Below are 13321 nucleotides of genomic sequence, written 5' to 3'. Positions count from 1 at the left end.
TTCTTGTATGCACAAAACCAGGGGTAAGAGCAGAGGTCTAGAAGGTCATAACTCCTGAGTTCTCTTTGCAGGTCTGTGCTCACTTATACAGAGAGGCACCAACTCACTGTATAAGCTTTTTGTGGAAAATTCATTTTCATTTAGAACAAAAAGTCAAACTTTCTCACAGAACAGAAATTCCAGTTGGGAAACTGACAGGTTTCAGTCTGATAGTGTCAACACATTAGAATAGCACATTATATATATGTGTTAATGTTTTATATAGGAAATCAGGTGAGCACATCAAAACAGAACATTTCAACATTATGAAAATGGAATGAAAAAGTTGAAACAGTTAGTTTCAACTTTTTCCCATTGAACTGCTCATCAGAATCAACATGTTCCCACAAAACATTTTGGTTTCAACAGAACTGCATTTTCTAATAGAAAACTGTTCCATCAGAAGTTGTTTGACCCATTCTAACCTTGGGAAAATCACTTAAGCGCTGTGAAAGGGGAATAATACTTGCCTATCTTAGCAGAGTGCTTTGAGAGCCTATAAGAAAGGAGCTATAGGTATATTTATATATGCATTATCAGGTAACTTTAACATCCATTTCAGTACACAGTCTATGTCTAAAATTCAGACTCAATGTGGTGTCATTGAAGACAGTTTATTAGAACAAGAAACCAGTAAGTTTTAATGGGCATTACATGGGAAATCATAAGTGTCAAATGATAATAAAGAGACAGGTCCACTGAATTGCTGCAAAACTGTTGTAGGGCAGAGAAACACTTGAAGTGGAGTTTCCACTAAATGAGTTGATATTTACATGCTCTTGCCTGTTTGAGCAAGTGCTTGCGCAATATCTGAAGTTTCCCTGGACTCTTGACATACAGATGTTTGCCAGATGTCAGAATGCGTGGCAGTTTGGGATGCAGCGATGGTTCAATTTTACTGCTAGCTTGGCCAGTTCCAAAGGGGGCAGACATTGCTTTGTAGTAATCGCGTTCAGATTGACAGCACCTTCATTTTCCTTCTGCCCCTGGATGCCATTTTATATTAAACTTCATGTCAGCACTAGACAACTCAGGCATATTTCAACAGAGCTTCATTAATCCAAGTGTAAGTGGAATAACCTCTCCTATCATATAACATAAGATTGCAGAAACCATAAAGAATGTGAGGTATTTGGACCCAAAAATGCAATTACTCTTTCAGAGAGATTATATCCTGTGTGTAAGGAATCTTATATAGATTTAAGGCCAGATCCTGATCCCAAGCATAAGTCCAAGAGCAACTTGATTGAAGCCAGCTAACTTCAACAGTGTCACCAACACCATGCTTTCCATCTGCTCCACAACGTTCAGTGTCCCTCTCTGTGAATGCTCCCAAATCATTCTCTGTAGGGAGGGTGCCCTATAGGAGTCAAGAAGTCTCCAAGTCTCCCATCATCTCCTCTCCATTCTTTGGTAGTTTTGTTACTAGAGTCTTTCCTGGCCAAGGCTGTGGCTGGGATTCTTTGTTACTGTTATTTTCCCAGAAGGGAGGGGCTCAATGAGAAATATAATACAATTCAGGACTGCAATACAGTTTCTGCCTAATTTCTGTAGGGTTGATAGGAGAGGGGGAGGGGCAGCATTGTCCTGGGCCTCCACCACCATGACTATTGTCTCCCAACCTAGTTCTGGTCTTGATCCCCTCCATAAGGATCCCGACTCCCTCCTGTAGATTCTTCTGCCAGGTTCCAGGAAGGGGAAATGGGGCCATACAGCTTTTCCGTCCATGTGGGTCAAAGGAGATCAGTGCATGGAGGAGCTGGCAAGAATGATCTAGGCCCCTAACATTGCGTATGTTTTCCTGTTCCATGAGGCTGCATCACAAAAGCAGGGAGCACACAAAAAATACTTCCCCTTGTCACAGAAACACTTAAAAGATAAGTGGCAGAGCACAAGACAATTATCCCACCAGCCAATGTTTAAAGCTTGCATTTTTCACAAGAATTGTATTGAGTCTTTGTTGACATCTAGCCAATGAAGTGGGTTTTAGCTCACGAAAGCTTATGGCCAAATAAATTTGTTAATTTCTAAGGTACCACAAGTACTCCTTGTTCTTTTTGCCCATATTGAGAGTGTTAGTTAAATGCAAAAGCAGGACAACACAATACAAAAAACATGCAGGGCACTAAAAAGGTGGCACTGCTTGTCTTTGACTAAAAAACAAAACCAAAAAAACGGAACATTTTTTGGTTTTCAAAACTGAAAAAAACAAAACATTTCATAAACTGACAATGAAGATGTTTTTCTTCCTTTCTCATCTCCCCCCCCATTTCTCTTCCCCTTTTTTGCTACTGAAAAGGAGGGGGAAGGGTGTGTGGGGGGGACTGAAAAACCAATTTTTGTGGGGGTTTTTTTCCCCATGGAAAAAAAAATCTGAAAAATAAAAAAAATGCAGAAATTTTTCATTTTTGAATAGAAGACCTGTATCATAAAAAAGTTTTAAACAGATACATTTTGACCAGCTCTACATTATATTCCATGTAAAAAACCCCACAAAAACAAAATAAAAACCTGACCCTAATCCAATCCTGTGACTGAGCTATCAAGCACTTAAAAATAACACATCGTGACATGGACCGGAATTGTTTCAGTATGCTGTACTGCTATATGCAGAAATGGCAACTCTACTTAGAGTGAAATGTCCTCCTATAGTGACATTGACCTGTGAGGAAACGTCGTCTCTCCACAGGCTTTGTCTACATTGCAAGCTAGTGGTGAAAGTCTCCTGCTCATGTGCGCATACCAGATTGTTTCCATTAATGTATGGAGTATTTGCTGGGGATTTTCATGTAATGAGATCTGAAGTGTCATATGCCATAACTTCTATAAATTTCATAGGAAGTACCATGATCCATCTGGTCCCATGTCAAATAGCGGCTAGTACCAGATTTATCAAAGGAAAATATAACCACCACCCCATAATTCATAACTTTTCAATAACATACCAATAGAGAACCTTCTTTCTAACCCCAGGTAATTAGTGCTTCTGTTCTCAAAGATGGAGGTTTATATCCTTGATGCATTCTTAGCATAGGTAGTGAAAGATTCATGAAATTATTTCCTAACATTAATTTATCATTGTGCAACAGATGAGCAGGTACTACCTGTGCAGTATGTCTTTGATGGTGGAGGGGGTGAAGAAGTCTAAAGAGAGGTGGGAAAAATCCCAAAAAGATTTGGTTTCTGCTGCAATAAAAAAATCCTTCAGCTGTTCCTTCTCACTACACACCATCAGCAGTAAGAGGTGGCTAAGCAGCTGTGCACTTCACACGATGACTTCCTCAGCTTCAATATGGCACCACGAGACAGAGAAGATATCTGTAAAAAATCAGGCCAGATGTTGATAAGAGATTGCCTATTTTGGAGATTATTTTTGATAAAAATTTGGAGTCTTTTTGGAGACCAATGTACAGAAATGACTAAGAAATGAAGATGGGTTAGTGGAGCAAGAGAGAGATATTGAACCACATAGCCCTACAATGAGAAGAAATCATTGCATACATTTAATAAGCAAAAAAGAAAACACAGGGACTAAGGAAACAATATCAGCATCCCAACAGGTCCCACAAAACTCTTTGGAAGTCATGTTAGCTGCAGATGATCCATTTGTATCTATCGGGTAAGTGGTCCAGTAACTCAATGTGAAGTTGATGTAATTACAACCAAAATTACAGTAATTACTAAATATAATGGAAAACTCACCAGACCATTGTCTTCATAGGTCCGTGAGGATAGGACCTGTGCATTCACTATGGAATTAAACTATCTGGCCATTACAGTTCATCTGAAGTGTGTGTTCATCTTTGGTGTTTGCTTTCATTACCATGGAAGGCTCATTAAGAACATAAGAACGGCCATATTGGGTCAGACCATGTAGCCCAGGATCCTGTCTTCCAACAATGGCCAATGCCAGATGCTTCAAAGGGAATGAACAGGACAGGGCAATCATTAAGGTGTTATTTCAGAAGCCTCTCTCGTCTCAAGTGCGCTAAGCCTCATAATCCAAAATATCAATTAAAACATGACAGCACAAGTGAAACTACTGCAATGAGAGAAAGTCTTCTACTAAAACCACCAGAGGCACCCAGTTGGATCAGGAGGCTTTTAACAAACAAACATGAAACATCTTTAAACCCCACATTTAGAATAAGAGAAAAGGATGGAATCCATCAAAACACTATTCACTTATGGCCACTGCTCCATGATAAAAGGAGCATCAGCCATGCGGGGTGTGAACCAGGACAGTAAGCCTGGATTGTGCCTACTGTAAAAACTCAGCCTTCTTCTAGGCACCTGCTAAAGAAGGAAACAGTCACCTCACAATGGATGACTGCATCATTTGTCACTCAATTGACTGGACCTATGATATTGGTACTTGAACTCAGTTTATTTATCCCAAGTCAACCTCATCTCTGAGTTTCTGTTTTTTGTAGGATAAAAGTTATGATCCTTTGGTCAAAGTCTAATAGTCACCATGCAAACCACCTCCTCACGGAGAAATTCTGTTGTGCCTTCTGAATTGTTTGATTGGCAGGATGTTTTCTATATTTACTGAACACAATCAATAAAAGTGTTTTAAAATACAAAATATTTACTTAAAATTCCTGTTTGGATTGGGGGAATAGCTGTTATTACTAAAATGTTGGCCTGGCTTACCCAGTACAGTGCTTGAGAATGGTATTTCTCAATATGAGTAGAAGAGGCACAGTCTGAAAAGCTGGAGCCTCACATTGACTGGCTGGTTAGCAATGTCACAGGGTGCAGAGAACAGGGATGTGTGGCCAAGATGCTACTGTTAAAATTTTGCCATCAAATTGAAGGGAGGTTTGGTGCCATTTCGCTGCCTTTGGCAGAATTCATTGCGTCTCTGGACTCTATGAGATCATCCCTAGCAGAGAATAAAGACTTGCCTCGGGGCTTGTGAAAATATTTCGGAAGAGCAAATTTTCTTTTTTTTGTAACAAACCCGCTTGTGCCAAAAGGCAGATTTTTTTAAATGGGTTTTCAGGGTCGGATACCTCAGATCCATCTATAATGTTTTCTTGTACACGTGTGCACCCTTAAATACTGTGCTACACTATCAGTAACTTCAATAAAGTTTTCAGGGAATGAAACAAACATTTCTGGACAATGCACTTAACATGAAAAAGGCTATGCAAGGTTTTTCTTCATTATGAGAAAGTGGTTTTATTTAAACAGAGACACAAGTGAAAAAACACTTTCTGTAAGCATATATGCACATCATATATAGGTTTCAGAGTAGCAGCCGTGTTAGTCTGTATCTGTAAAAAGAACAGGAGTACTTGTGGCACCTTAGAGACTAACAAATTTATTAGAGCATAAGCTTTCGTGGACTACAGCCCACTTCTTCGGATGCATCCGAAGAAGTGGGCTGTAGTCCACGAAAGCTTATGCTCTAATAAATTTGTTAGTCTCTAAGGTGCCACAAGTACTCCTGTTCTTTTTATCATATATAGGGTTTATTAAAGCCCAATGGGGAAATTTTTGTCAAAGCCTCTTGGTAATATAATTGCCAGTGCAAAGCAATCTAGAGTTTATCAAACGGATGTTGCATTTGCTTGTTATCATATAAATCAAACAAAGAAACAAATGTAACATCAATGCCTGCTCAGTAATATTTCAGCTAGTGTCAAAGCCTCTGCTCTCCTGTTCTTAAACAGATATATAAAAAGAGGTGCAGAAGAGTGAGAGGCTGCCATCTGTGAACTCCGGCATATTTCACTCTAAGGGACAAAAATATGAACCAGGTGATGCATTACTTAACAATTCATATTCCAGCAGATCATCACAAGTCTATAGGAGAAGGTACGGTATCACAATTGCACTGAGAAGCCTCATTGAATTTAGAGATTGTTGTTAGACCTCAATCATATAGGCTTGGGAATTCATGAAGCTAGAACATTCAGTGCAGATGATGAAAACATGTATGAAATACAAATGAAAATGGAAACAATATTACTCTACAGGCTTTGGGTCAAATTTTCAGCCTACCCTTCACCAGAGACTGTTTAGTCCGTATACTCATCTAAGCACCCACAGCTAAGATAGTTAGACTGAGATTTTCAGAGCTGCTTAAAGGAACTGGATGCCCAATTCCCATTAGAATGAATAAAAATGAGGTGTCCAAACCTGGGAAACATTTCTGCTTTAGGCTGTCAGTGACCTTCTTAATGAATGGGTGCAAAATTGTAGGTCAGAATCCTTTGTATCCTCTATAAAGTGAAACCTGGATATAGAAAATGTCATTTATAATGAAATGGAATAAAATTCTCAATCTTTTCAGTGCATCACAATTTGGAAAGCTGCAGCTTCAGTTATATTGAACTTCCACTTATAAATGATGCTCTGTAAAAGACTAAATAGGAACGCAAGAAGAAAATTCCTTAGAGTTGTGCTAAATAGGTGTTAGCATGGATTGAGCCGAGACCTCCCTATTTTAAACTCAAAGATCTCCCAAATTGTGTACTATGTTTTTCCATTAGTTTTGTCCCACACAGGTTTGGTTTTTATGACATTTAGTGCAATGAACTTGTCAATCAGCATCTTTCCCAAGTATTCACACTAGTTCAGAGTTATATTTCTTCTAGGATGTCCACAGGCAACTCTTAAAGAGCCATCCATGAACTCCCCTCCTGTTACCTTTATGGCTCAAAAGATCAATCCTTGCGTGATGGAGCTGTGTAAATTTTTCCAGCAGTGCCTTTGTGTCAATCAAAGAAGAAATTCAGGAAAAGAAGCCATGAGGTAAATCTAGCCCTCCTTTTGCCATCCTTTACCTTCTTGAGATGTTCTGCATTAATCTCTCAAAGGACAGTTTCCAATCACCAACAGTTAGTTTTAAAAGTCTGCAAGTCTGGCCCTATGGGACCCTACAATCAAGCATGCAGGGAGGACGCATTTCAGGGAAGCATCAGCCCCAACCACTTGGGATTGGGATTTATGTGGGGGCAGGCAGGCAAAATGGAGTCTGAGAAGAGGGCATGTCCCTCAGCTTCAGTCAGTGATTCATTTTGGATAAAGGTAACCTGAATGTTGTGTTCACACAGGCCACTCATTGCCTGGAAGGACTGTTTAGTACACTGGGGCCACATTCTTCTAGCAGGTTGGTTTTGTTCATCATCAGAGGTCAGATTCCCAGCTAGGCACAGGCTTCTAGGAAGGCGGCAAAGGCAACTGTCCACTCCCCTGATGGTGGAACTAGCTCTAGGATCAGGGGAGTGGACAGTTTCCTTCACCCCCTTCCTAGCTCTGCTGTAGTGCCTACACCCAATGAGAGGAGAGGGCACAACAGTGATGGAGCTGAGGGACCAGGATCTTCCCTCAGGCCTAGAATAGGAAACTGGGAAAGGCAGGACTCCTGGGCTCTGTTCTGCTGCTGCGTGACCTTGGGCAAGTTGGAAGTAGAGCTGGGAATAAAGCCCAGGAGTGGATAACCTAAATGATGTGCCTCAGTTTCCTCATCAGTAAAATGGGGATGTTAACACTTACCTGACTCATTGTGAAAAATCCCATGGCTGGATGCTACTGCATGTGTCCAACACAAGATGAAAGTCATTGTATGAACCGGAAAAATGTGCCTCTCCCATTGCTCTCCAGCTTCCCCTGAGATAGGCCTCAGTCTGCTACTTACACTGAAGTGTATTACAATAGAGGATTCTCTTTCTCCGTTGTAAATTGGAGCAGAGGAGTGTTTTGTAGTTCTCCAGTTCTCAGAAAACTCAGTAACACCTGCTCATAAATTCAGTTGAAAATGGCGCTGAAGAAACCATCTGGCACAGCTCAAGCCCTCTTGATTTGACTGGTTTAGGAGATTATTTCCTACATAACTTGGTAGCTTGGCTATAGCTACAGGAAAAGGAGGAGGAGAGCGTGCATACTTCCAAGATAAAAAGCCAAATTTTAGCCCTGCTGTTGGAGAGCAAAATCCTACTGAAGTCAGTGGGATTATACCAGCATTGAACGTAAACAGGAGAGCTGGTGGAGATTTTTTTTCATTCAATTATTTGATGAAAATTTATGAGTTTTCATTTTTGTCAAACATTTTCTTTGATTTTTTGAGGTTTTTTATAAACAAACTAAAAATTTTAATTTCACTATTTTGCCCCCAAAATGGAGAAAATTGGACACTTTTTGAAGAAAATTCCATCTTGTCAAAAAAACCATTTACAAAAATGGTTCACTGGAAATTTTCCAGCCCTGTGTTGTTAACCAGCAATGCAAGTGGAGCCTGGTCTGATCCAGCTCACTGGTGGTAGCAGATCTTCTGAGTTCACTGCGTTCTTGGGCTGATGTTAACGCCGACCATACAGCAAAAATTAATGAGCATCATGTTCCTGATGAGATGGGTATAAACTGGAGGCATTCACTTAGCTGAAGCTGTCACTGTAAAATGAAAGTCCCTCTGAAATCCCAGTTGCAGACCTGATGTTGAACCAGCACTGAAGTACATATTTTAATAGGCTCCTCACGAGCAGGGTTCTTCCCCCAATAATATCAAAAACATTGTGATGTAAAAGGAACAGAAATAGCAGCTGATGTGCTTGCAATAGAAAATCCTGTTGGTAAAGGAAAAGTGCTGCTTAGGTTGATTCCGCAAGGTTCATTGCCTAGATAAGTGATATACTTTCTGAGGCATTCAACTAACCATGCCTCTTACCCTCATTTTTTTTATACACGGTGCCTCTTTCCATGCTCCCTCCCTAGGCTCAGGATAGCCTTTGATCCTTCCCATTTTCTGCACTAGATTGTCTTCCTCTAGTCCAAGAGGGCTTTGAACTCTGCATGTAGCTGGAGAACCCAGGACAATCATTTTTAGACTCCTTCTAGTTGGCCGTAGGTTGGGCGGGGTGGGGGCAACATAATTTTTTCCTAACTTTTAAATATTGTTAGTGATGAGCTTGTGGAAAATCAGGTACCTGGGAGCTGGGGGAGGAGCTATCTCACACCCAGAGCAGAGCCACTTGTTCCCAGAACTTACACCAACAAAATGCAGAGTCAAATTAACGGAGCTGAAAGAACAATTGAGAGAGAACAATATGTTCTGTGCTGGAAGGAGTTTTTGTGTGGTTTCCTGCTTCCATATAGTCCTCAAGGCTTCTATGTATGGCATGCCCATCTCAGCACCCTTTGCGTGCTGCCTTCAAGTTGTTCCCCTGTTAAACTCTTCTGTTAAAAATGGCTCTTTTAAGTGTGCTTTATGGGACAGATTTTCAAAAGTGTTCAGCATTGTCCTGACAGTCTGTAATAAAAAAAACCCTGCCATTGACTTCAGTGGAAGCAGACTTAGGGCAATGTTAAGTGCTTTAAAAAATCCTACTCTAAATCGCCAAATGTTTAAATATGGTTAGAGCTACTGATAAATATAGACCTCTCAGTATTTTGATAATACTTCTGGATGAGTAGGATATCCTTGCATTGGGCTATTCCCATTAATCCCTATTCCTGAAAGAGAGAGGAATGTGGACAATAATTTCTTTAGATGAGAATCTGTATACTTGATTGGTGGCCTTGAAAGCTTAAGAATTTTGAGAGGAAAAACTATATGGAGCCAATTAAATCAAGCACTTCCGCATGTGGGAATGAGAGATGGAAATATAGAATGGAAGAAAAGACATTTAGAAAATACCTTCCATTGTTGTAGCCATGTCAGTGACAGGATATTAGAGAGAAAAGGTGGGTGAGGTCATATCTTTTATGGGACCAACTTCTGTTGGTGAAAGATACAAGAGAAAACTTGGTCCAGTAAAAGATATGACCTCACCCACCTTTGATCTGTATTTAGAAAATGTGTCATATTCCATTATGGGCCTGATCTAAAGCCCATTGAAATCAATAGGCGTCTTTCAATGGTCTTTAGATTAGTCCCTATATTCAAATCTGTCTGAAGCAAATCCCTAGTAGGTGTCATTGGATAATTATCCCTGATGACATTGCACTTGTAATATGGCTGATAGTGGTCTGATCTTCAGTTGGTGTGAATCAGCATTGTCCCATTGGCTCAGTGGAATTTAATGTGTACAGTGTAGGCTTTATAGTCCCTTGCAAAAAAGAATATATGGAGTCAGCCCATTATATTGCATTATTAGGGTGACAGCAAGGTTGGGCTAACTGTGTTTATCTTTGAAAGCACAAGTCTTGTAAGAATTACCTGATCTCCAAATAAAATGTCAGGCAGTCCTCCCACAGGCAAAATTCCCATTGTAGTTAATGGCCGTTTTACTTGAGTAAAGACTGGGAATTGGGCTGTCAATGGATAAATATTCTGGGACGGTATCTGATCTGACAGCCACAGGGTTTGAATCATGGGTAACTCCATTAACTTCAGTGGAATTATTCCAGATTTATAGCGACATGAACAAAATCAGAATCCAGGCTTTTATATGCAGCATACATTTTTTAAACTAGAACACTTACTTGAAAAAATGTACGTATAAAATCACAATAGATGAAATGATATTACTCCCCTAACTTTGACTAAATCTTTAGGTACTGTATTGAATACTATTCCTGGTTCTTGAAAAATGCAACTTACGTCTGTGAAAGGGTCAAAAGAATGGCTTACTCACAAAGTAAGTAAACTTTCTGGCTATACTCTTCCATAGTCTATTAAATGTGTCAAAGTGGAGATATATCAATTTATAGCCGCTGAAAATCTGGCTCAGTAAAGTTGCAAAAGGTTATGGAGCCGCTCATGATCTAAAGATCATTAACGAGACGCTTTAAATCTCCACAGAGTGATTAAGAGTCTTTCCCCAATAGCTATTTTATTATCTTTTATTTATGAAATAAAAAGGTATGATGAAGCTTACAATATGTTTTAGAAATTCTCCTTGTGAAATATGTTCTGAGTGTGATTTTCTTTTGTTCTTCCAGCGTTAAAACAAAAATGCCTTACAAACATCTGTAAATCTGTCTAAAGCACTGAGGGAATTTACTGCAAATGAGAAGAGTTCTGGCAGTCTTTAGTAGTCTTTTTCCGTTTAACAAGAATTGATGGCTATCTATGTTAGTTACAAATATTTGTATCAACCAGCTATTTTCTAGAGATTGTTTTTCCTCCAAAGGATTGTATAAATGATGTATAAAACCAGGTGAACTTCAAACAATAAATTTAACTGTAATGAAATATTTTAAAAAGATTTTTAAACTGTGCTTTATAAAAGATATCAATAAAGTCTGTTAATGTACGCAGATTGTTAGTTTGTCCAAAATTACATTAAAGAGATCATAATAAATATGAAATAATTTTAAATCAGACCTAAAAGACGCCCAAGAGGTGACACTTGTTTACTATTTCATGAACTTAAACATTTTCAGATCGTTCAGTGTTCCAAATCCAGAGATCGCCCTTATTCCATGCTTTAAACTGATGAGCCATGTGAGTAGGAGACTACAACCACTGCATCTTCTTCTATAAGAAATGTTTGTACCTACAGTGCTTTCACGGCTATGCTGAATCTATATTAGCTTATGCCGATTCATAGCAAGTACTAAAAACTCCTGTCCTTAGCATGCTACCTTCATCCCCTTTGTCTATCTTCAGTGAACTAACAGCTCTCGCTAATAAAAGCAAAAACAGCAAAACAAAAATCACATAACACTTATGTTCCGATGTAACACCTAATGCTGCCGTGAATCGAAAGTATGTCATCCAACTATTCACATTTCAAACAAGGCAAAAATATTTTCCCTGTTACTGAGTACAAATTTAATCCAGATATTTTAACAAAGAGAAGAATGTGCTAACTAATACAATACCAAAGAAGAAGAACATCACAACTGAGAATCACAGAGTAGTCTAGAGCAGTGGTTCTCAAACTTTTTTTTTTGCGGACCACTTGAAAATTGCTGAGATCACTTAATGATCTTTCCCTATTCCCTCCAAAGTCACCACCTCACCTTACATGTGCGTCTTCTCCAGGGTCCAGGCACCTAATTAATGGGTTGCCTGCGCGGCTCCACTAATTAGGTGGGTCGCCCTTCATTCTCTAGTGTGTGGCTGTCCAGGCGCGCACGTTAGAGGGAACTATCCGTGGACCACCTGAATGGAGCTCACGGACCACTGGTGGTCCGCGGACCACAGTTTGAGAACCTCTGGTCTATAGGCATAACAAGGGTTTCTGGTGCTCCTCTTTCAAAGCGTATGTTCACCCTAGTACCTGGTGGCAGGGTGCAAGTGCTAAGCTATCAGTCATAGCAAAGGGCAAAGGAATTTAGAACGTAAATTATAACCACACCACTTAGTAAAAGTCAGGCCATTTAGAAAGAACAATGCCTGGTATGAACAGTTTGTAAATCAGACTAGGAATACCAGGAGTATCCTTTGTGATACAGCTGGCCAGTGCTTTTTGCAGAATTAAAAAACAGAAACCACCACCACCCACCATTTAAAAAAACTTCCGACAAAAAAAGTTTAGAAACTGAAACTGAACATTTTGGGATTTTTGGAAAACAAAGAAATATTTAGTTTTCCTATCCTTCCCCCCACCACCTTTCTCTTACTGAGTGGCAACATGGAAAAAAAAGAGGAAAAAATGGGGGAAGTGTATGGAGAAAGATTGAGAGAGAGAGAGAGAGAGAGAGAGAGAGAGAGCAGAAAAATAGAAAACTGGAAAGCAATTTTTCAGTTTTGGGTGTTTCCCCAGTTTTCACTGAAAAAAAACAAAATATTTTTAAAGAAACAAACATTTTCGTTTTGGTAAACAAGCCATTTTCTGTGCAAAAATGCTGGACAGAATTTTTCCATGATGTCTGATTAAATAAATGCGCTGACAAATAAGGGGGTGCTGGCCACCTGTGGCAGCACCCCCCACACACACCCCCTGCACCACAACCCCAATCCTGGCCCAAATGAGGAGGGGAGTGGGGGGACGGGGCTGGAGAGTGAGCCCACCACACATTCACCTTGGGACTGGGCAGCAGTAGCTCCTCCGTCCCACAGGACTGGGCCTACCTCCCCACTCTGGGCCTTGGGACCTGGAACATCAGGTCTCAGTGCCATTCAGGGTTTGCCTGTCCTTCCCCCTGCATCAGGACAAAGGCACAACCAGGCCAAACCTGAGTGGCGCTGCACCAGGAGAGGGAAACTGAGCCCAGCCTCGTGGGGCAGGAGCCACCGCTGTGGAGTGAGTCATGGACAAAAGGGAAAGTCAAGGTTGCTGTGATCTCTATTTTCTGTTTCTTGAGAAACCTGCAGCCTTAATTATCAGTCACCAGCCTAGCTCGAGTTCCATTACAAAGCTCAATATTTCCAGTAGGCTCC

At 40.2% G+C, this 13321-nt stretch overlaps 1 protein-coding gene across 4 annotated transcripts in view; it reads left to right on the top strand.

Moving 5' to 3' along the window:
• HHLA1 (HERV-H LTR-associating 1) overlaps positions 1 to 11157 on the top strand; it is a 44917-nt gene extending 33760 nt beyond the window's left edge. For 3 of the 4 annotated variants that reach the window (XM_034763634.1, XM_034763633.1, XM_034763632.1), the window contains 3 exons: positions 6648 to 6804; positions 10546 to 10628; positions 10933 to 11157. In XM_034763634.1, the coding sequence (XP_034619525.1) occupies positions 6648 to 6804; positions 10546 to 10628; positions 10933 to 10976 (284 nt within the window). In that variant the 3' untranslated portion in view covers positions 10977 to 11157. The remainder of the gene's footprint in view (positions 1 to 6647; positions 6805 to 10545; positions 10629 to 10932) is intronic. The other variant, XM_034763635.1, reaches the window with a different exon arrangement.
• The last annotated feature ends 2164 nt before the right edge of the window (positions 11158 to 13321 follow it).

Source organism: Trachemys scripta, chromosome 2, assembly GCF_013100865.1.
Source record: "Trachemys scripta elegans isolate TJP31775 chromosome 2, CAS_Tse_1.0, whole genome shotgun sequence".
Lineage (NCBI taxonomy): Eukaryota > Metazoa > Chordata > Testudines > Emydidae > Trachemys > Trachemys scripta.
The sequence above is the reverse complement of the archived record's forward strand: the minus strand, read 5'-3'. Positions and strand labels throughout refer to the sequence as shown.